This window comes from Erythrolamprus reginae, chromosome 4 (assembly GCF_031021105.1).
Source record: "Erythrolamprus reginae isolate rEryReg1 chromosome 4, rEryReg1.hap1, whole genome shotgun sequence".
Lineage (NCBI taxonomy): Eukaryota > Metazoa > Chordata > Lepidosauria > Squamata > Dipsadidae > Erythrolamprus > Erythrolamprus reginae.
In genome coordinates, this window is record NC_091953.1 from 45,515,605 (window position 1) to 45,539,633 (window position 24,029).

The 24,029-nt window shown below is 38.0% G+C and overlaps 1 protein-coding gene across 1 annotated transcript; it reads left to right on the forward strand.

The window, feature by feature from the left end:
* The first annotated feature begins 425 nt into the window (after window positions 1–425).
* Window positions 426–23,669, forward strand: CD2 (CD2 molecule). The gene is made up of 5 exons (XM_070751746.1): window positions 426–517; window positions 7,917–8,225; window positions 18,110–18,376; window positions 18,860–18,991; window positions 22,880–23,669. Exons 1-5 carry the CDS (start codon window positions 460–462, stop codon window positions 23,074–23,076), a joined length of 963 nt encoding a protein of 320 aa, XP_070607847.1. The 5' UTR covers window positions 426–459; the 3' UTR covers window positions 23,077–23,669.
* Window positions 23,670–24,029: the final 360 nt, after the last annotated feature.

A 24,029-nucleotide genomic window follows, 5' to 3' on the forward strand; every position in this document is an offset into this window, starting at 1 on the left:
ATATGTTTTATTTTAATATTAGATTTGTTTCACTGTTATATTGTTTCTATTACTGTTGTGAGCCGCCCCGAGTCTTCGGAGAGGGGCGGCATACAAGTCTAATAAATAATAATAATAATAATAATAATAATAATAATAATAATAATCTGTATAGAATGCTGAATGTAACCCTCCAGTTGCATATTGACACCAATAAACCTTGTTCAATTTTTCTTTGAAATCATGGAAAAAAATCAGTTGTATATATATTTTTAATATATTCTTATAAAGTTACTGATAGCCATAACATTTGACTCTGCTATTTTCATTGCCAGAGAAAGAAAGCTGGTGTAAGTGGTGTGGGTAATGAGAGGGAGGGAGGGAGAGAAAGAGAAAACGAACAATGTGATTTACATGTGTCAGATACTGCAAGCTGTGTCATATACTTCCTTGTCTCTCTAGATAAACTCAGCCTTGAACATGAACTTGAGCAATCCATTCCTAATTAAATTCCCAATGATCTTGTTCAGCTTGAAAGGTGAGTTTAAAAATACAACATTCTTTGAACTTCTTTGCAAATGCAAAGAACTCTCATTGGAAATATTTTCACTGTAGTAACAAAGCTATTACAGCTTAGTATTTTTTAAAATAAAAGTTTTGAAAATGCAAGGAGAGTATTCAGAAGCTAAGATGTTGGACTTGGATGTGCCAGTGAAAGTTAGTGAATGTCCTTAGGCTAGTCTTTGAGACATTGGACTTAGAAAAAAGATTGGTCCAAAATATCGCAGTTAGTTGCTGCAACTGAGAGTGTACTAAAACCTGGGTCCTCCTAATCCAACTCTAACATCTTAATCACTATTCTAAATTTACAGCTATTATGATTGGAAATGAGCCTCCTAGCATTTAATAGAATTTGGGTTTTGTACAATTTTATTGATGTTTATGAAAGGCAGCTATGGATATTCTAGAAGTTATGCAACATATGATGCAATATTGTAAATATTTGATTACACCCAGCAGTTTAATACAAACATTTTTTAAAAAAGATTATCAGAGAAAAATAGTATTGTAGTGCAAACACTGTAAAACAATGAACCTGAAATAGTTTAGAATCAGCCGAATTTCTTTCTTAAAAATTATATTTGTCATTGGCAATAAAAACAGAACACTTCTATCAAAATTTCAGTTGGTACTCTTTTTAGATAGGATGTCATTATATACATTATTATTATTATTATTATTATTATTATTATTATTATTATTTATTGGATTTGTATGTCGCCCCTCTCCGCAGACTTGGGGCGGCTATTATATAATATATATTTATTATACATATAAATATACATTAAATTATATTTATAAAATATCATACTAAGCCCCATTTGAAATAAAATAGAATTCATTTATTTATGATCTTTACTATCAAATTAAGTTGATTTTTCTATAACAAAAGCTATGAAATGTAGCGTTTGTAGTTTTCCTAAATATTAGAAATATTAGAAAGATATGTATTATCTTGACTATGAAAGTAAGCTGTTCCTGAATTGAAGCTCTTTCCCTCTAATCTTTTGGCTAAATATACCCACAATGCTCCCTCCCAACTGCCCTATATTGGGTGGGTATTATCTACCTGTCGCTAACAGTCCCAAAGATAAATAGGATTGAACCACAAACAGATTAAGTTTATCTACTACAACATTACTATAATGAACTATTGAAGTTGATAAAAATGTATGAGAAAATATTGAATGTGAAATATTTGGTGATAACCTTTCAGACTATCCTTAAGCATTGCAATGAAAAATATAACTGTCATTCAGGATTAGGAGTGCTTTTTCAAAAGTCAACTGGATTTTTTCTTGTTATTCTTTGAAGAAGTTTTGCTTCTCATCCAAGACGCTTCTTCAGTTCTGACTTGGTTGCTAGAGAATGGAAGGATTCATATTTATTGCAGACAGTTGGTCATTTGCATTATTTGGAAGAGTTGTTGAGGCCACTCGGAAATTTGTCTGTGTCCTCAGGGTCACACGAGTAGAGCGAATGGGTATGGAGCCTTCTTAGAACTGCTGAAAGGACTGTGTTGTGGAACTGTGCTTTCTGCAGGATGGTTTCTGCCTCGTGTCCCTTCACCGTTGAAAACCAGAAAGTTTAGTTGTTGCTTGAAAAAGCACCTTTGAGACAACCATGACTTGGATGACTGAGAATCTCCATAGACAAATTAGGACTGTTTTCTTCCTCCTAATGAAAAGCATTACATTGCATTGGGGTTTTCTAGATTGTTATTTATTTATTTATTTATTTATTTATTTATTTATTTATTTATTTATTTATCAGATTTGTATGACGCCCCTCTCCGCAGACTCGGGGCGGCTCACAGCAATAATAATACAATGTAAACAAATCTAATATTTAAGTTAATTTAAAACCCCAATTTAGAAACCAATCATACATACTAGCATACCATGCATAAATTTAATAAGCCTAGGGGGAGGGAAAGTATCAATTCCCCCATGCCTGATGACAGAGGTGGGTTTTAAGGAGCTTACGAAAGTCTAGGAGGGTGGGGGCAACTCTGATATCTGGGGGGAGTTGGTTCCAAAGGGTCGGGGCCGCCACAGAGAAGGCTCTTTCCTTGGGTCCCGCCAAACGACATTGTTTACTTGACGGGACCCGGAGAAGGCCAATTCTGTGGGACATAACTGGCCGCTGGGATTCGTGCGGCAGAAGGCGATCCCGGAGATATTCTGGTCCGGTGCCATGAAGGACTTTAGTATTAGGTTTGTTTACATTGTCTTTTTATATTGTTGTTAGCCGCCCTGAGTCTTCGGAGGGGGGCGGCATACAAATCTAATAAATAATAATAATAATAATAATAATAATAATAATAATAATAATAATAATAATTACAGACAGTGCTTTAATTTAAAAAAACTATTCACAAATGTGTTATTTTTCCGGTGATTTAGACTTTAAAATAGGATATTTTAAATCCCATTAATCCTATTTAAATCATATATAAATCCAATTAATAATAAATAAATAAATAAATAAATAAATAAATAAATAAATAAATAAATAAATAAATAAATAAATAAATAAATAAATAAATAAATAAATAAATAAATAAATAAATAAATAAATAAATAAATAAATATTAGTGGATTGAAAATCTAGTTCATCTGATTGGCAGTAGGCTGAGAAAAGCTACCTTAATGCTTTGGCAGTCCAATAGCAATAGCGATAGCATTTAGACTTATATACTGATTCACAGCGTTCTACAGATCTCTCTCTAAGCAGTTTACAGAGTCAGAATCTTGCTGACAATTTGGGTCCTAAATATTAGGTACTAACATTGTAGTGTCTTGACTAATTGTGCCATCGTTATACTCTAAATAAATAAATAAGCTGCCTGGCAACAAACTATTAACATGAGAAAGAAGAAACATTTAATATTATGCTTATGCAGTCAAAAGTTTTACTTTCATTTCTGAATGTCCCTTTTTAATTGTAAATCATGTGGGATAAAATTTACAGTTCAGGAGAAACCAGACTGTGTGAGTTGGAAGAAAAGTTTCCAATCCCATCTCCTTGAAGGCTGTGTCTTGAATCTGCTACTCTTCATTTTTTTGTGGGTTCGGTGGGGTGTATACATTTTTATTTTTCTCCACCATGAAATAAAACAATGCATAAATACAAAAAACACTGCAACGGTGCTTATCATTAAAATTATATAAAAATTGTTCTTTTTTATACTAAACATTCAAAAAAGGCTCTTATATCTCTTTCTTCATTAAAAATTAAATAACCTTATCCAAGGTTATTGGTTATGACCTATAAAGCCCTTCATGGCATCGGACCAGAATATCTCCGGGACCGCCTTCTGCCACATGAATCCCAGCGACCGGTTAGGTCCCACAGAGTTGGCCTTCTCCGGGTCCCGTCGACTATGCAATGTCGTTTGGCGGGACCCAGGAGAAGAGCCTTCTCTGTGGCGGCCCCGACCCTCTGGAACCAGCTCCCCCCAGATATCAGAGTTGCCCCCACCCTCCTTGGCTTTCGCAAGCTCCTTAAAACCCACCTCTGTCGTCAGGCATGGGGGAATTGAAATTTCCCTTCCCCCTAGGCTTATAGAATTTATACATGGTATGCTTGTATGTATGAGTGGTTCTTTAAATTGGGGTTTTTTAGATTGTCTTTTAATATTAGATTTGTTTACATAGTCTTTTTATATTGTTGTTAGCCGCCCCGAGTCTAATAAATAAATAAATGAATGAATGAATAAATAAATAAATAAATAAACAAACAAACAAACAAACAAACAAACAAACAAACAAACAAATAAATAAATAAATTGTTCTGTCTGGGTGCCCCCAGACTTCAACACCAACTGAAAAAAGCAGCCAGACACGCTGGTAAAAGCAAAGGCACTTTATAGTTGGAAAAACAAACACAGAGAAAAACCTGTTCTTCCCAACAGACAGGCTATGAGGCTTCACAGCAGAGTCATGACGGCCAGACAATACAGCAGACTTCTTGCTGGCACACACACCACTGTAGAGAATAAGACCCACGTCTTTCCCCCCAAGGTTTCAGCCTTCAGGGCCACAAGCCAGAGTCAGAAACGCCAAAGATCACAGCCAGGTCCCAGGACTCCTAAAGATAATACTGCACAATACAGGAAGGGTGGGTCTGCCTTTTCAGCCTTTCTGGGGAGAACCACACCCAAACCCAGCTGTTGCCTATTTAGGGCTGGAAATACCTGGCTAATTGTCCCCTTCGTTGTGCTGCTCTTCTCTGCCTGAGATCGATGATGGCTTGTGCATTTTCATCCAAGGACTCCAGGCTGCTTGCTGGGGAGAGCTCCACCCCGGGGGACTCAGGCTGTTTTCCCTCTCCCTCAGCCTGATATTCCTCCTCCCCATCTGCCTGGGCCTCCTCCTCCTCCTCCTCTTGTTCCTCATCCTCCCCCTCTGAGCATGGAGCCGGCAGAGGTTCAGCCGTTCCCTGAGGAGCCTCAGACGGAATCACAACACCAATAAACATTATTAAGTATTAAACATCAAAAGAAAAGAGTCTGTAACTGTTCACTTTGATGACCCACAACTACTGTGCCATATCTGCTACAAATCATATCGATGACACTGCAGTGATGGGTCTTATCCAATACAACAGTCAAGAGGCTTTTAGGGAATAGGTGCAGGCTCTGGTGGACTGGTGTGACCTGAATAAAAGTAACCTGATTCTAAATGTTAATAAAACAAAGGAGGTCATTGTAGATTTTAGAAAGAGCCGGGATAGTCATGCTTCACTTCAGTATCAAGGATGCAGCTATAGAGGGGGTCATCAGTATTCAGTATCTGGGGGTGTAGATAACTAACAATCTGATCTGGTCTCTCCACACTCTATCTTTAGTGAAAGGTACAAACCGGCACCTGAATTTCCTTCATGGATGAAGTGAGCACATTGTTCACCTTCTGTGCTAGCCTCTTTTTATGGAGGATCAGTTGAGAGCATTTTAATAATTTACACCACTATTTTATTTGGTGTGTCTCAGTGTCTCAGATACAAAGTCCATACAGAGACTGGTAAAGACAGCCGAGAAGATTATAGGAAGTTCACTTCCTGTCATTCATGATACTGCTTGAAAGTGCTATTTGCTTAGAGCTCAAAGCATTGCTAGAGGCCACTCCTCTAAACTTTACTGTTCATTTCTGTTGCTCTCTTCTGGGATGAAATTTTTGAAGTATTTCTACTGGGACTACTGATTGTGTAATTGATTTTTTCCTTACACCATCCATCTGTTAAACTCACCATGTACATGTACATGTATACTGTATCATATATTATATTTAGATATATACATAATTAGAATATCTCAGTTCCCCCACGCCTGATGGCAGAGGTAGGTTTTTTTAAGGAGCTTACGAAAGGCGAAGAGGGTGGGGGCAATTCTAATCTCCAGGGGGAGTTGGTTCCAGAGGGCCGGGGCCGCCACAGAGAAGGCTCTTCTCCTGGGGCCCGCCAAACGACATTGTTTTGTTGACGGGACCCGGAGAAGGCCCACTCTGTGGGACCTAACCAGTCGCTGGGATTCGTGTGGCAGCAGGCGGTCTCGTAGATACCCTTGTGCGGCAGAAGGCGGTCTCGTAGATACCATGAAGGGCTTTATAGGTGATGACCAACACTTTGAATTGTGACTGGAAATTGATCGGCAACCAATGCAGACTGTGGAGTGTTGGTGTTACATGGGCATTTTTGGGAAAGCCCATGATTGCTCTCGCAGCTGCATTCTGCATGATCTGAAGTTTCCGAACACTTTTCAAAGGTAGCCACATGTAGAGAGCATTACAGTAGTCGAGCCTCGAGGTGATGAGGGCATGAGTGACTGTGAGCAGTGATCTCCAGTCCAAATAGGGCCGCATCTGGTGCACCAGTCGAACCTGGGCGAACGCCCGCCTCGCCACAGCTGACAGATGTTTCTCTAATGTGAGCTGTGGATCGAGGAGGACGCCCAAGTTGCGGACCCTCTCCGATAATTCCCACCCCAGGGTGATGGACGGAGAGATGGAATTGTCCTTGGGAGGCAAAACCCACAGCCACTCTGTCTTATCAGGGTTGAGTTTGAGTCTGTTGACACCCATCCAGACCCCAACAGCCTCCAGACACCGGCACATCACTTCCACTACTTCTATGTCTAGTCTCATAAACACATACATATTGGTCTAATTATTTTTTTGTTTCATTCACTTTATCAAAATTAGGACTGAATGTATTATTAGCTTTTCCTTCTCCTCTTAATATAATTGCAGACTCATGAATTAAAGATCAAAGCTCAGATTTGGCAGCTTTCTCAATGAAGAGAAAGAAGAAATAGATTCCTTCAAGAACCTGTGTTTAGAGCAGTATTTTTAATTTGTTCAGAAAAGTAAAGGGTAAGCAGTTTGTAAACAATACTAAAATATTCAGGATAAAACAAAAGTAGTTATGAAAAGGATTTTATTAAAGCATTTGGGAGAAATGGAATGCTGGACTAAAAAAGGCCTATTTTTACATTCCTCAAAGGATTTGTAATGATTTGGGGGGGGGGGGCTTTTTGAAATGGCTATGACAACACAGGTAGTCTGTGCTTATGTCCAGTTGCTTAGCAACTGTTGAAAGTTACAGCAGATATCCAAAAAGCTGCTTACCCCCAATAGGCCCAATCCGGTAGTGCCGGGAAATGGTGGCCCGCCACTGTACATATGCATGTCAATAAAGGAACATAAGAAGCAATGGAGGGCAACTAAGCAAAGACAAAAGCAAGTTAGAACTAAGGAGAAATTTCCTGACAGCTACAACAATTCATCAGTGGAGTGACTTGCCTTAATCGGTGGATGTTCTAACACTGGAGGTTTTAAAGAAGATATTAGACAACAATGTGAAATTATATAGGGTTACTTGCTTGAGCAGGGGGTTGGACTAGAACAATGTTTCCCAACCTTGGCAACTTGAAGATATTTGGACTTCAACTCCCAGAATTCCCAAGCCAGCGAACGCTGGCTGGGGAATTCTGGGAGTTGAAGTCCAAATATCTTCAAGTTGCCAAGGTTGGGAAAGACTGGACTAGAAGACCTTCAAGATCCATTCCAATTCTGTTATTCTGTTATAACAGGTTCTTCTGAATGTCAATCATTATGAAACTTGTCCTGAAAAATACAAAACACCCATGATTTTAATATAATTGCTTCTGTAGGCACCAAGCACTTTCTTTGTTTACCACTGCTATATATACAGACTACTTTAAATCAAGCCAATGTGTCTAACACTGATATTAATTTATTTGGAAGATGAAACCCTGTATAAGATATGTAGGAAAATGGTAAATTTTCAAAAACAATAAGCAAATATTTTCCACTTATAATCTAAAAAAAAACAAAATTTGTAAATTTTTTTTGTAGGTTCTGTGTCCATGAATGACAAGATTCACAGACATATAGGAAACCACATTACTCTTCAAGGACCCGGATACGGTGTCAAAGCATATATTTTAACCTGGACTAAGGATTATACATATATCGCAACTATTACAGATAATAACATTACTATGGCAAAAAAGCAATTAGGACCAAACAAATACCACTTAGGTCTTAATGGAAATCTGGAAATAAATGAGTTGAAGAAAGTGGATGCTGGAAATTATACAGTAAAAGCATATAATAAATCGGGCATGAAATTATTTGAACGATCATTTACATTGCAAGTTGATGGTGAGTTTTTGAATACCATTCTACCCTTCATAAACCTATGAGCATCTTTGTTTTACTTCTTTTCTCCTTCAAATTGGCACTTTGGATTGGCCATAGTTGGATTTCTGTGAGTAGTGATATTCCCATATGGAGTTTACTGTAAATCTTGAAAAAAATGATAAGCATTAAAAAGATAGCCAACCCTCAGAAATAACATCTCAGATTGCCAAGTCTAATAAATATCAAAAGATTGAAGTGAGCCAAGAAAACTTGTCTGCTACTGGAAAACATTCAATACTGACATAATATGATCAGGATACCAGGGTTCAGTTAGTAGGCAAATGTCTCCAATTGGTGAAAAAAAATGTATTTTTCCCCACAGGATCAGAAATGATTAGATTAGATTTATTGGATTTATATGCCGCCCCTCTCCGCAGACTCGGGGTGGCTTACAACAATGGCAAAACAGTACATAGTGAACAAATCCAATACCCACCAATCCAATTACAATTTTAGGCTAAAAAATTCATGAAAACAACCCCAATATATATAAAAAACAAGCACACAATCAATCAAACACCAGAACAACATGGGCAGGGGGGAGATATTTCAGTTCCCCCATGCCTGATGGCAGAGGTGGGTTTTAAGGAGTTTACGAAAGGCAAGGAGGGTGGGGGCAATCCTAATCTCAGGGGGGAGCTGGTTCCAGAGGGTCAGAGCCACCACAGAGAAGGCTCTTCCCCTGGGTCTCGCCAGACGACATTGTTTAGTCGACGGGACCCGAAGAAGGCCAACTCTGTGGGACCTAACCAGTCGCTGGGATTCGTGCAGCAGAAGGTGGTCCCGAAGGTATTCTGGTCTGGTGCCATGAAGGGCTTTATAGGTCATAACCAACACTTTGAATTGTGACCGGAAACTGATCGGCAACCAATGCAGACTGCGGAGTGGTGGAGTAATATGGGCATACTTAGAGAAGCCTATGACTGCTCTCGCAGCTGCATTCTGCACGATCTGAAGTTTCCGAACACTTTTCAAAGGTAGCCCCATGTAGAGAGCGTTACAGTAGTCGAGCCTCGAGGTGATGAGGGCATGAGTGACTGTGAGCAATGACTCCCGGTCCAAATAGGGCTGCAACTGGTGCACCAGGTGAACCTGGACAAATGCCCCCCTCGCCACAGCTGAAAGATGTTTCTCTAATGTGAGCTGTGGATCGAGGAGGACGCCCAAGTTGCGGACCTTCTCTGACGGGGTCAATAATTCCCCCCCCCCAAGGTAATGGACGGACAGATGAAATCTTCACTTGAGCTTTGTTGCTGTATTGATGATAGTTTCTTAAAACCATAAAATGACCGTTCTTAACAGTCTCGTGATGATCTTAGATCTTGTATAGGACTGGAAAGGTATGGATATTATAAAAAAAGGGTAGGAAATCTGTAGTCTTGTAGATGCTGCTGAATAAAAACTTCAAGAAGCTCGAGAAAGATTGGGAAATAGAGATGCCAGGTGTTAAATTTAGCAACATCTGGAGATCCAACAATTTCCCATCCGTGCCCTGATCTGTCAGTGCCACTACAATGTATACAATCCAAAACAATTAAAACAATACATAATCTTGCTGTGAAATATCAGAATATTGAAAAGGATATAAAAGTCAATGTTTGTTGTACACTGGTACAACATGATAGTAGAAAGAATTACAGTACAGAATACAGTACAGTACAGTAGTACAGAATTCAGTGAATATCTGTCATTATTTGATAGCTAAATACTGGATTTTGTTTCTCATTCATTGTGTTTAATTTGTAATTTGTAAGATAACTTTAATAGTCTTGTATCTTTATATATTGGTTATGCATTCTAATGTCCTTTATATGTATTTAACTTCAATTCCTACTTCCCCATTCAATGAAATAAATAGCAGGGGAATAATTTACAATGTCAGCATATTGCCCATAACAATCTGGGTCCTCAGGGTGCTTCTGGTCGACGTCGCAGTGAAAATGACTAGAAATAGGGGGCTCCACCAAGCCTTGTGAAATACAGCTGATAACTGCTGTAAAGAGACCCTACAGGTCATAGCTGCCTTCTGGGGCAGTGAAGAAAGGAGAGATGCTTGGCTGACTATGAGTAACTCAAAATTTCCTGATTAGGTCCAAAGCAAGCTCTCCTGAATGGCAGCAGGGACAACAGCCATTCTTGCAGTCACAAAGCTAGGACAACCAGGACTATAAGATTTGTGCTGGAGTGGATTCTGGTGGACGTGGAATAAGCACACAGACACTTACCTGGGAGTTATTGGTCACTTTATTAATTTAACATAGGACCTACAGAGGTAAAATGAAAGAGGGCAGAACTGCTGTTTCCAGAACATTCCTGGGCAATTATGGCAGAAAACCCCTTACTGAGCAAGGGAGGGGCCCCTTAACCTTGAACTTGACCCTCCCTTGCTTGTTGCCATGCCCATGCGTGTGGGGAGGCTCACCCACCCAGGTCGTCATCTTTGGGCATGCAGTGGATGAGCCCCAGGGGCATCTCGTCTCCATAACCTGGGCCGGCCTAGCCTTGTAATCATGGTGAGGAGCGGCCCATGAGAGACTGAATAAACTTTCCAAATTCAGGCCAAATTAACCTAAACCTATTGTGATTAGATTCTGGACACCTCTTAACTGTCCCCCTTCCCAGATACCAGTGTAGAGTAGGCAAAAAAACGTCCATACTCTAATGGTGTTATGGCTGTCAAAAAGTTCTCCCAGAGGTGGCCCCAGTCACACTGCGGCTAAGGAAAGGGTAGGTTGGTGTCTGGAAGCCAGGCTGGCTGTCTTTTGAAAAGGAGGGGATGAGTGGCGTGCAAGCCCTTTTATAGTGGGTCACTGGTCGTCCTCCTGGAAGCTTATCATGCCCTGTGACAGTGCAGGGCATACTGGGGAGAGGGGCGCACGTTCTGCTCGTGCACCAATGTCCCCCTCCCCCTCTGCACTGACCACCGGCATCCTGTGTGCTACCACCACCACCGCAAATGCCACTGACCATGAGGCAGCCAACGGCCCCTTGCAGTGGATATAGAGTAAGCACATGGACACAGAACTGGGAGTTATTGGTCACTTTATTATTTAAACCTAGGATCAGCAGAAGTAAAATGAAAGAGGGTGGAACTGCTGTTTCCAGAACATTCCTGAGCAACTATGGGCGAAAGTCCCTTGCTGAGCAAGGGAGGGTCCTCCTAACCTTGAACTTGGACTTGAACTTGACTCTTCCTTGCTCCTTGTCATGCCCATGCGTGTGGGGAGGCTCACCCACCCAGGTTGTCATCTCTGGGCATACGGTGGATTAGCCCCAGGGGCATTTCGAAAAATTGATAAGCATTAATAAGATAGCCGACCCTCAGAAAATAACATCTTAGATTGCCAAGTCTAACAAATATCAAATGATTGAAGTGAGCCAAGAAAAGATGTCTGCTACTGGAAAACATTCAACACTGACATAACATGATCAGGATACCAGGGTTCAATTGCAAGTGCCTACAATTGATGAAAAAAATGTATTTTTCCCTACGGGATCAGAAATGAAATCCTCACTTGAACTTTGTTGCTATATTGATCACAGTTTCTTAAAACCATAAATTGACCTTTCTTAACAGTCTCGTGTTGATCTTAGATCTTGTATAGGACTGGAAAGGTATGGATATTATTAAAAAGGGGTAGGAAATCTGTAGCCTTGTAAATGCTGCTGAATGACAACTTCAAGAAGCTCTAGAAAAATTGGGAAATAGAGATGCCAGGTGTTAAATTTAGCAACATCTGGAGAGCCAACAATTTCCCATCCCTGCCCTGATCTCTCAGTGCCACTATAAGGCATACAATCCAAAACAACTAATTAAAACAATGCATAATCTTTCTATGAAATATCAGAATATTCAAAAGGATATAAAAGTTAATGTTTGTTGTACACTGGAATAACAGTAAAAACAAGAGATTAAAATCCCTCAAGCAGTCTGAGAATAGGCAATTTTCTTTATTTTTAGAAAATGAGACTCAGATGAAACTCATTCAAGGATCTATGTATTATTATTACATTGTATTGCATTTTACTCTGCTCTGTATGATAGTAATAATAGTTACAGAATTCAGTGAATATCACTGTTCCCTCTAAGATGCGCACCTGCATGCTGGTGCACCCAAAACCCAATCGTGGTGCAGGGTTTTCAAAGGCTGTGCAGCGGGGTGCCGTTTCTCCCCCCTGGACAGCTGATCTGTCCCTCCCAAGCTGTCAGGTGTGGAGAAACCATCGTGGACTCTGAGCCCCTCCCAATTTCTCCAGATCTTGGGTGGGGACCACGCCCAGTTGCCCACCCCTGCTTATTTTTTCCTGCTTCCTGGCGCCGAGCAGGTTCTGCAGTGGAGGCTGAGGGCAAAAAAACCCAGGAAGCCTTGTTTGAGCGGAGGATCCTCTTGAGGTAGACAGTGGGGAGTTGAGGGGTAGCGGCGAAGGTTTTTCTGCACCGAATGGCACACATACCAAGCTCCCCATTCTGCTGCCGGCCCTCTCCACACATACACACACACATACACACCTTCCCCGCTTCTCCCCCCTCCAGGCGCATGGCAGGGCACAGAAGTTGATTGCTTTCCAAGTGGTACACAGTAGGTCAGTGTTTTTCAACTGGGGGTCCAGCCAAAGGTTCCGCGACTTAATATGAGAGGGGAAAAAAACAACCAACCAGGAGCAGCAGCCGCCCTCGCTGCCCCTTCTGCCTTTGTCTCCGCCTCCTCCCATTCTCTCAGGCAGAGTCTCTCCTTCCAGGTCTCTCTCATTTCTGTGTACCTATCCCCCCCTTCTCTCTCATTTGTTTCTCCTGCCTTTTTGTTCTCATTTCTCTCACTTTCATTTCTGTTTTTCTTTCTCTTTCTTCTTCCTCTCCCTTTTTCTTTCTCTTCCTTCTCTCTGTCATTTGTTTTCCTCTACTCCCTCTCTCATTCTCTCTCACCCCCGCCAAAATGAAGCAGCGAAGGGACGATCGGCAGGGGTGGGCATGATCCAGAGAGCCGGAGCAGCTCGGCAGCTCTGACCCACGAGGGGGCAGGGAGAAACCCCGGTGGGTCAGAGTTTTGCACCACCTGGCTGCTCCGGCTCTCTGGACCACACCTGCTCCTACCGATCCTCCCTTCACTGATTCTTTCCTTCTTTTCTCTTTTATTCTATCATCTTTCTTTTTTGTCTCATAGAATGTTCTGTTAAATAACTTTAATAGTCCGAATCCAAATTATTTATTTATTTTTTGTTTGTTTGTTTATTGCATTCCTCCAATTATTTATTTATTAATTGGATTCATTCAATCTTTCAGATTATTGAATAATCCAATAAACCAATTTTAATAAAATTTAGGGCCTTGTAGAAACCTTGAAAAGGTTAAAGAAACCCCTTCAGTAAATATTCTCAAATTATCCAAATCATCTTCTAACACGAAGTGAAAGTCAGGCTGTCTTCCAGATGTTGTTACTTCTATTCTGTGTCTTTGTGTGTATTGTTTTCATTTTCACTGAGTTTACTGCGGCTATAGTGCTGTAGTACTTCTCTTCTTCCAGTAGTTCGCTTTCTTGTTGGATCTCAAATCCAATGTTAAACAAACTATCAAAAAGAGCTGATTATCCAGGGGGTTTAGAAATACAAATAAACAAGACAGTTTCTCCCAAAAATCACTTTTCCAATTGTTTAAGCTATTTTCAGGCTTTCTGTGTTTTAAAACTTCTCTTGGGCTACTTTTGTCTCTTGATTTTCAGTTTTTTCCCCCTTTCTGTGTATTTCTTAGGCTTTAAAAGTTTTCTTTTAAAATTTGTGTCCTTAAAATCAGGTCTTTATAGTAAAAGTTGGTAATTATCTCACCCAGTTTCAATCCTCTGTCCACAATCCACTCCAGCACAAATCTTATAGTCCTGGTTGTCCCAGCTTTGTGACTGCAAGAATGGCTGTTGTCCCTGCTGCCATTCAGGAGATTTTGCTTTGGACCTAATCAGGAAATTTTGAGTTACTCATAGTCAGCCAAGCACCTCTCCTTTCTGCACTGTTCCTAGAAGGCAGCTATGACCTTACAGCAGTTATCAGCCAGATTTCACAAGGCTCAGTGGAGCCCGCAATTTTTTAGCCATTTTCACAGCGACGTCAACTGGAAGCACCCTGAGGACCCAGATTGTTGTGGACAATATGCTGACATTGTAAATTATTCTGACTGCTGTAATGGGGCAATATATAAGTTTTTGTTTTATCATATAATCCTGTTATTTGTTTCATTGAATGGAGAAGTATGAATTGAAGTTAAATACATATAAAGGACATTAGAATGCATAACCAGTATGTAAAGATACAAGACTATTAAAGTTATCTTATAAACTACAATTTAAACACAATTAATGAGAAAAAAATCCAGTATTTGGCTATCTAATAATGACAGATATTCACCAATGTTCCCTCTAATTTTTTTCTAGTGTAGGTGGGAAAGTATAATGTCTGAGACGGACATTTTCATGCCTGGGTGTAGATCAGTTAGAAACCCTGTCGTTAAGCGAATCTGGCTTCTCCAACCCCCCACCATTGTCTTTGCTTGTGAGACAGTCGCAAAAGGGGGTCACGTGACCTCAAGACACAGCAACAGTCATAAATATGAAACGGCGGCCAAGTTTTGATCACGTGATCGTGGGACTGCTGCGAAGGTTGTAAGTGTGAAAAAGGGGCATAAGTCACTATTTTCAGGGCCGTTGCAACTTTGAACAGTCAGTAAATGAACTGTTGTAAGTCAAGGACAACCTGCCTTCTCCCCTAGATTTTTTCTGTGGAGCTTCAAAATGGACTCCTGATCTGCTTCTAAAAGAGTGCACTGGTCAGACAGATAATCCTCAACTTCTGTTCTGACCCCAATGGAGGCCAAAGTTTCTATCTCCTGAGCAATATGATTCTGCCTCACTTTACCACCTTTCTTGCCACAGTCGTTAAGTGAATCCCTGCAGTTGCTTGTCAAAAGATCCCAAAAGATGTTCACATAACCCTGGGACATTGCCACCATCATAACTACATTGTCAAGTGTCAAAAGTTTGATCCAATAATCGCTTTATTTTTCCAACAAAGTCCTTCCTTCCTAGAAAGAAGAATAGAAAGAATAAAATGGAAAAGGGGATTCAAAGGGGATACAAAAAAAATAAAAAAAATAAAAGAGTTCGGTTCAAAGTTTTGCTCAGGTTAAAGAAATTGGAGTTTGATTAGGGTTGATTAAGCTTGGAGTATTGTTTTGTTTACTCTTTTTTAACTTTAATTATTTTTTCTATTTAGATATATGAATTTAGGAATTGCTGATCTGTTTTAAGAAAGTTAAAAGTACTAATTATAATAAGATATGTAGTAGGTGATACTGATTTGGATTAATGCATAAATGGAATTGAATTTAGAATTGTTGGGGAGATGAATGATTTTAATGATTTTTAATTGATTGAAAATAAAGAATATTTAGATTTTCCCCTCTTTTTTTCTTTTATCAAATTGACTGAAATTTAAAATTAATAATTAAGTAAGAAATGTAGATAAATATTAATTGGCTAAATGTTAGATGGTCTGAAATAATTTTTAAATTTGGGATTAGGTAAATGTGCTATTTAGAGTTGGGGGAGAAGTCTAAAATTCATATATGTTTATGTTTTGTTTTTAATTTTCTTTTGTTAACATCTGATTGGCTATACAAGGTTTTATTGGTTTATAAAAATGTATAAATAAAGAAGGAAGCACTTTGGCATAATAGTTAATAAGTTAGAAATATAATTGTTGTACTTTTTGAAGGAACATTAAGGAGGGAATTTAATTAAAAGAAAATGTAATTGGGTGACAAAATTAGAAAAAAAAAACTTTTGCAACTTTTTTGATGATTGATATTAGCTACTAACAAAATACCGTATTTTATTCATGGAAAATTAGATGATACACTGTATTGTTTTAATGAATGTTGAGAGAAAAATTTAAAAAAATTACCTCCCCCCAAAAAATGTCCCTCCTTCCTCTGTCCATCCATTCATTTCATTCTTCCTCCTTCCTTCCTTCCTTCCTTCCTTCCTTCCTTCTTCCTTTCTCGTTCCCTCCATTCCTCCTTTCCTTCCTTCCTTCTTTCCTTCCCTCCCTCCCTCCTTCCTCTCCACTTTTATTTATTTATTAGATTTTTATGCCGCCCCTCTTCGAAGACTTTCCCTCCCTCTCTCTTTTCTTGCTTTCTCTCTCTCTTTTCCTCCCCCCCTCTCTCTCATTCTCTCCCTCCAGGTCTACTTTCATTTCTGTGTACCTATCTCTTTCTCCCCTTCTCTTTCTCATTTGTTTCTCCTGCTCTCATTTCTTTCACTTTTGTGAGACTTTAAAATTTTGACAATTGGGAAGATATATAATTACTTTAAAAAGATAATAAATTTAGAGATTTTGGAGGTATAATTATGGGATTGATGAAATCTTTTTCAAATATTGAGATATTGAAACTATAGAAATATTTAAGAAGTAATTTTTATTAAATTGTAACAAAATAGATTTACAGGGAATGATAGAGGCATAGAAAGAAATATTCTTGATATTAAAAAGTAATGTTAAAGTATAAAGAACAATAAGGAGACAAGGGGATTGTTTAAAGACACAGAAATGAATATAGAAGTCACCCAACAATTGGGGGAAAACAGCAACATGATATTCAGGAAATAGATGAGAAATTAGAAGAAGCAGTAGAAAGGAAAATCAAAATGAGATGGAAAAAGCTAAAAATAAAGAAGAGAAAGGATTAATTAATTGTAGGAATAAATTAGACAACTCCTTAAAAGTTTATAATAGAACGGAGAGAAAAAAGAAAAATCTCTTTAAAAAAAAGAAGTATTGTGGATGAGTGATCAAATATTATAGCAGAAAGAGACAAAGGGCACCCAGAAGGGGATGTCCAGTAGATACAAATATATCAAAAAGAGATACAATATTCCAAGAGAGAGAGAGATAAAGGCTGATGAAAAAAGTCAGTAAATGATGGAATTTCAAAAAGGTTAAGAGTTGATGGACAATGAGAAAATGTATTAATAAAATGGAAAAATACAAATAGGGAAAATAATAGTATGTGTATTTGTATACATATTAATTAATTTGATTAATTTTTTATTTTAATTATTTTTAATTAATTAATTAACTTAAAATAAGTTAAATTTAGTAGATGGAAATTTAGGGTTAGGTAATCTAATTGTTTTATCAACATTAATATTGTGTTAAAGTATATTTAAAACATTAAGGATTAGAAATTGTGGGGATTTTGAGATACACTCCTGGGATTAATTAAATATTGTTAATATTTGGCTTTACTAGTAATCCTATACATTTTTAATATTGAATTTATGGTGGAATAATGAGTAATCTTTAAAATATTAAATATTAGTTATTTAGTAGGGGGATAACAAATAAACGGTGCAAAGAATGAAAATGAATTAATGAGAAAAATGATAAACAATTATAGAGATAGAATAGTATTGTTGAAGTTGGAAGATTAGGATTGCATATGCTCATTTGTATCATTATTGTTAGCATTGTTTAAAAAAGATTTGACACAGTCAATATACTGTCCACAAAATATGTATGGTGGGAAAAGGAAACTGCAAATAAAACATGTTTTTTTTAAAGGAAAGAAAGTTGAATTAACAGAGTTAGCTTGAAATATTGCATTTTATATCACTAAGCCACTATGGCTCTTCTCAGATATAGTAATTGAAAAAGTTAAAGATTTGATCTCTATTATGCAATTGTTGCATTTATAATAATAATAATAATAATAATAATAATAATAATAATAATAATAATAATAATAATAATAATGGTGTATTTAAATAATTTAGCAGAACATATTTCTTTTCTTTCAGACCTTTCAGAGCTTTCACCAAAACTCAATGAGCTTTGTTCCCAAAAAATATTGACATGTGAGATGAAATCTTCTGAGGAACAAAAACCCAGATTTAAATTGTTTCAAGATACTAAAGAAATTGAAACGTTTGAACAACCAGTATATGACAACACAATGTGGAAGGTGACATTGCCATTAAAAGTCCTTTCTGGAAAATACAGATGTGAGGTTGATGTTAATTCTGAGAAGAATCATATCGAGAAACAAATAACATGTTTAGAAGAAGGTATTAACTTAGCGTCGTAACACACTTCTGAATGCTAGACTGTATAGGCTGGAATATCAAATATGTAAACCATGATAGTTTGTTTAGTTTCTGGCTTAATGTGTAAATTCAGACCGAGTGGTTTGTAATTTGTAATTTTTAACATGAATCAAATCAATGGTGAGATATTCCACTTATCTAAATATATACAGTAATTGTAATTGTGACAGAGCCAATCAGTTACGTGAATAAATGCTAAATGAAATTGTGGTTTGATTGTTTATGCCAACAGTAATATAGTCAAGAAACTATTTTTAAGGAAGCCATGAAAAAAGCTTTGTGTTTTCCCCCCTTATTTTTAACATGTTAAGAGGGCAGGGGGAAAAAATAGACTGATTTTTTCTCTCTTTTGTATATGGTTGCTTTCTCTTCTTTATGTGCATGCATATATTTGTATAAATACACACATACAATCTTTTCTTATGAGTTTTTCCTGTGTTTCAGATTTACCTGATTCAGTATCTATGCTCTTCATTCTAATGATCATCATGGGAAGTGTAGTCACATTGATCATCTTTTTGGCTCTGATTATTTACTGCATCAGAAGGAAGAAAGCAAAGCGATGCGAAAGGGAAGGTAGGCCTGGCATTCCTTCCATTTAAAATCAAACAAGATTCTCCCTTTCTAACAATCAACCAGTGTCAGCTCTAAAAGTCATCTTTTTCTTTCAAGCTTCTGGGCTTTTCGTGCCTGGGAAAGCGGGAGAGATGATTTCAAGGAGTCGGTGGAGAATTAGCCATAACTACATTCCTTTCTCTTGGAGTCAAGGTCAATCAGCCTGCCTCTGGATGGGAGTGACTGTTTGGAAGTGAAGTGATTGGATTGCATGAGGGACTTGTGGGTGCAGGGTTTGTAACTTCCTTTCTTTTGGGTGGGGAAAACCTTCAGAAGCTTTCAGATTTGGCTTTACCCAGATGTGCCAATATGACATTTCTAAGAAAATGGAATTTTGAGGAACTTCAGTCCTCAGAGTCTTCTTTCGTTGAGGGTGTCATTTGGAACACTAGCACCAAGAATGCTCAATCTATTAGTCACTGTGAAATATATATGCAGTAAATCAATTTCTAGATATATTTTAATGAAAACTAAAGTTCGGTTCTGGTCCATGGAGGAAGGGAAGAAAGGAAACACGGAGAAAATACAGCACTTTATTTAATGTGTCCAAAAAAGCCTGCTTTTTATAAAAGTGTGTGATTGTTATTATTTTGCTCTGCTTTTCAGCCTGGTTTCTGCAAGGCTGAATTAAATAAAATAACATGGGATTTGTGATTGCAAATTGAATTGGTTCCTCAAAGATGAAAATCATTACAATGTGCAGAGTGGGTCCATGATCTCCCCCCTCTTTCCCCCCTACCAAGCATACATTTTTGGAAAGCCTCACCTTAAATGCTCCGCACCATGGGACCAACTCCCCCCAGAGATTAGAATTGCCCCCAACCTCCTTGCCTTTCGTAAGCTGCTTAAAACCCACCTCTGCCGCCAGGCATGGGGGAACTAAGATACACTTTCCCCCTAGGCCTTCACAATTTTATGTATGGTATGTTTGTATGTATGATTGGTTTTTATATAATGGGTTTTTAACTGTTTTTTTTAGTATTGGATTTTGTTGTACTGTTCTACTGCTGTTGTTAGCCACCCCAAGTCTGCGGAGAGGGGTGGCATACAAATCCAAATAATAATAATAATAATAATAATAATAATAATAATAATAATAATATTCCAAAAGATTAGCAAAGGGCAGACAAAAACTATATTTGATTTTGTTAAATTAACCTTTAGACAGTATTAAACTTGGGTTAGAATTATTTGCTTAAGTTTGTCCTGTTAAATTAAACAATACAATTTAATATTGTCCCTTTTTTCCTCCCATAAACTTTACAATCCTGTCCTGGTTTCTAATTAGGGGTAAATAGTTCTAGAAAATCTCTTCAGTCTCTGGGGCAATGGAATATGGTAATTCTCCTTATCTTCATCATTGAGCAGAAACATCCCAACAAAATCTACTTTTTTAAAGTTAGTTTCCTTGGGTACTTTTTACAATTTACCCTACTTCAATAGGAAAGTCAAGGTTGAGAATCTTTCAGAATTAGTCCCACTATTTTAGAATTGACAGTTTATTCTTTGCATGACAGATGACTTTCTTGTTCCTCAATTTCTTTAGTTTGACTTTAAGGAATAGGTGTAATCCTCTGATTGGACTCTGTGGCTTCTGACTAGTCTTAATAGTACATTTTTATGCCTTTTATATTGTATATTGTGTAATTTTATCTGATTTAATTATGTATATTTTGTTAATAGGATATATCTTAATTTTTTAATTTTTTTTAAATGATAAAGGCTTTTTCTGTGTTTTACTATCTCTATAGAATGTGTTATATAAGATTTTTGGACAATATATCTATTTTGTACTTTGTACTCTTGTTAATTGATATTCTTTATTCAAATCTGGACAAAGGCAGACAGTCTCAGAAATGAAGAGCCTGCCATATCAAAGTTTCCAATCCAGCACCAAGGTCTAAGTCATTTCCCCCCAAACTGATAATATTACATGTCCTGACAATCCATGTTTGATTATATTTTACCCAAGGCTTTCCGAGACTGTGTCCTGAAATAAGGTTTTGTTTTTAAAAATGTGATATCAAGTAGAAATGACTGGACATAATGAGAGACAAAATGCAGCCAAATGATAACCAAGCCATCATGATGCATATTTCTCCAACCAATAGTCCCCAAATACATTGGTACCTCTATTTAAGAATGCCTCTACTTAAGAACGTTTCTAGATAGGAATTGTGTGTTCAAGATTTTTTTGCCTCTACTTAAGAACCATCTTTTACTTAAGAACCCGAGCCTGGAAAAATTTCCCAGGAAATTTGAGAGCGGCACGAAGGCCCAGCCAGTTAGAAACATAGAAACATAGAAGACTGACGGCAGAAAAAGACCTCATGGTCCATCTAGTCTGACTATTTCCTGTATTTCATCTTACAATGGATATATGTTTATCCCAGGCATGTTTAAATTCAGTTACTGTGGATTTACCAACCACGTCTGCTGGAAGTTTGTTCCAAGGATCTACCACTCTTTCAGTGAAATAATATTTTCTCACGTTGCTTTTGATCTTTCCCCCAACTAACTTCAGATTGTGTCCCCTTGTTCTTGTGTTCACTTTCCTATCAAAAACACTTCCCTCCTGAACCTTATTTAACCCTTTAACATATTTAAATGTTTCGATCATGTCCCCCCGTTTCCCCTCTGTCCTCCAGACTATACAGATTGAGTTCATTAAGTCTTTCCTGATATGTTTTATGCTTAAGACCTTCCACCATTCTTGTAGCCCGTCTTTGGACCCGTTCAATTTAGTCAATATCTTTTTGTAGGTGAGGTCTCCAGAACTGAACACAGTATTCCAAATGTGGTCTCGCCAGCGCTCTATATAAGGGGATCACAATCTCCCTCTTCCTGCTTGTTATACCTCTAGCTATGCAGCCAAGCATCCTACTTGCTTTTCCTACTGCCCGACCACACTGCTCACCCATTTTGAGACTGTCAGAAATCACTACCCCTAAATCCTTCTCTTCTGAAGTTTTTGCTAACACAGAACTGCCAATGCAATACTCAGATTGAGGATTCCTTTTCCCCAAGTGCATTATTTTACATTTGGAAACATTAAACTGCAGTTTCCTGCCATTCCCCCTGGGTTTTTCTCTCTGGCACAGTTTATAGGAGGCAGCCTCACGATGGGTGTATGGGAGACGCATGCTGCTCCTTGCCGCCTTGGAGACTGTCTTTTTTTTTTTAAGCCTTAAAGTTTTGGATGTTTTTGATTCCCCTCACCTCATCTTCTTCCTTCGGTAGCGACTCTCTTCCTTTTCTTCTTCTTCCTTCTCCTCCTACCCAAATTCTGAGCTTTTATTTCTTTCCTGATGGGTTTGCATGCATTATTTGTTTTTACATTGATTCCTATGGGAAAAATTGCTTCTACTTAAGAACCTTTCTACTTAAGAACCTGGTCACGGAATGAATTAAATTCTTAAGTAGAGGTACCACTGTATATTGATTACAACTCTTCATTTCAATGCTAGCTGTTGTAAGGACGTGTAATATTATCAATTTGGGGGAAATGACTTAGACCTTGGTGCTGGATTGGAAACTTTGATATGGCAGGCTCTTCATTTCTGAGACTGTCTGCCTTTCTCCAGATTTGAATAAGTATTGGAAATTGAATACCTGCATGATCAAGGTATCTCCCCTGCCAGGTAAGTATATTTGTTTAATTGTTTATATGTAAATAAAAATCATTTTTTTAAAAAGGAAATTGAATACCTGACAATAATCCTATGCTACTTTATCCTTGTGATGGTCTGCATAAAATTTGTGCCATCCAGAGCTGATTTGGTACTGCTGCTCTTCAGTTAGGTAAAATCAGTATTACTCAGAGTTTTTGTCTGTTTGTCCTTATTGCAGCTGAGGAGTATGCCCTGCAAATGCAGATTGAGAATCACATACAACAAAGGAAACTTCCTGAGATTCCTGTTTCTTCTGGCTTCAGTCCAGCAGCTCAAAAAAACAGCCCCTCTTCTTCTCACCTGCAACAACAGATTGCTCCTTCCAAATCCTGCCCTCATCCGAAACCACCCCGGCGCATAAAAGAAAGATCTTAAATATTTTTGTGTTGCATACTTATCTCAGAGGAAATCTTTTGCTTTCCATATTAGCTTTGCAAAGTTGTAAGGTTATGGTTAGCCAGCCAACTTTGAGCAGGCTTAAAGTGTGGCTGTTAAGGTTAGAAACAAAACTAGAAAATCAGAAGATTCAGAGTAATTTATTATTCCCACACAAAAATCTATGTAGGACTTCATGACTAGAGAGGCTTTGGCCTGTTTTAAGGATTGTATGACTGCTGTTTTTTTTCAAGCATTTTAAATATTTTCTTGTATGACATTGTTCTTATCTATATGTTCTATACTATACCTTTGTACTTTTACACTATATTTTTGTAATACATATGCAGAGAATAGCATTAAGGCAATAAAAATAAGACATTTGAATGGAAATAATACCAGATTAAAATAGGGGTAGGAGGGCAAAAAGACAGACAAGTTAGAAGTAGAATGAGAGAAATACAGAAAAATGACTTCCAATCTTATTTGTACCTGTGTGGAGGAACATTAATGTTTATGTAGGAATGTTAATATTTTTTTAAAAAGAATTATCTGCTTTTTTCATTATGAAAATAAAATGACTGTTCCTTTTCCAGAGTGGTCATGTGGAGATATTTGGAAGTTCATCTCCAGATCAGAGTTATATCTAAACCTAAAAAATAATACTGATACCTAATATCAGTTATAATTACCAAACTGTTGTGGTTAGCTCTGGCCCAGCTCCTGCCCCAAGGACTGTGGATGTGGGGGAGACATCCACATGCTGCAGGCCTGTTTTGTCCCTGGTGAAATCTGCTGATGAAGGCTCCTCTGACCAAGAAGACATGAGTGACAGGGAGGAGGAGAGTGTGACAGACAGTTCAGAAGGAGATCAATTATCTAGCTCCTCCTTGCATTCAGAACAAGAGTTAATGATACAGCCGCAGCATGCGGAGAGCGATGCATAGGCAACA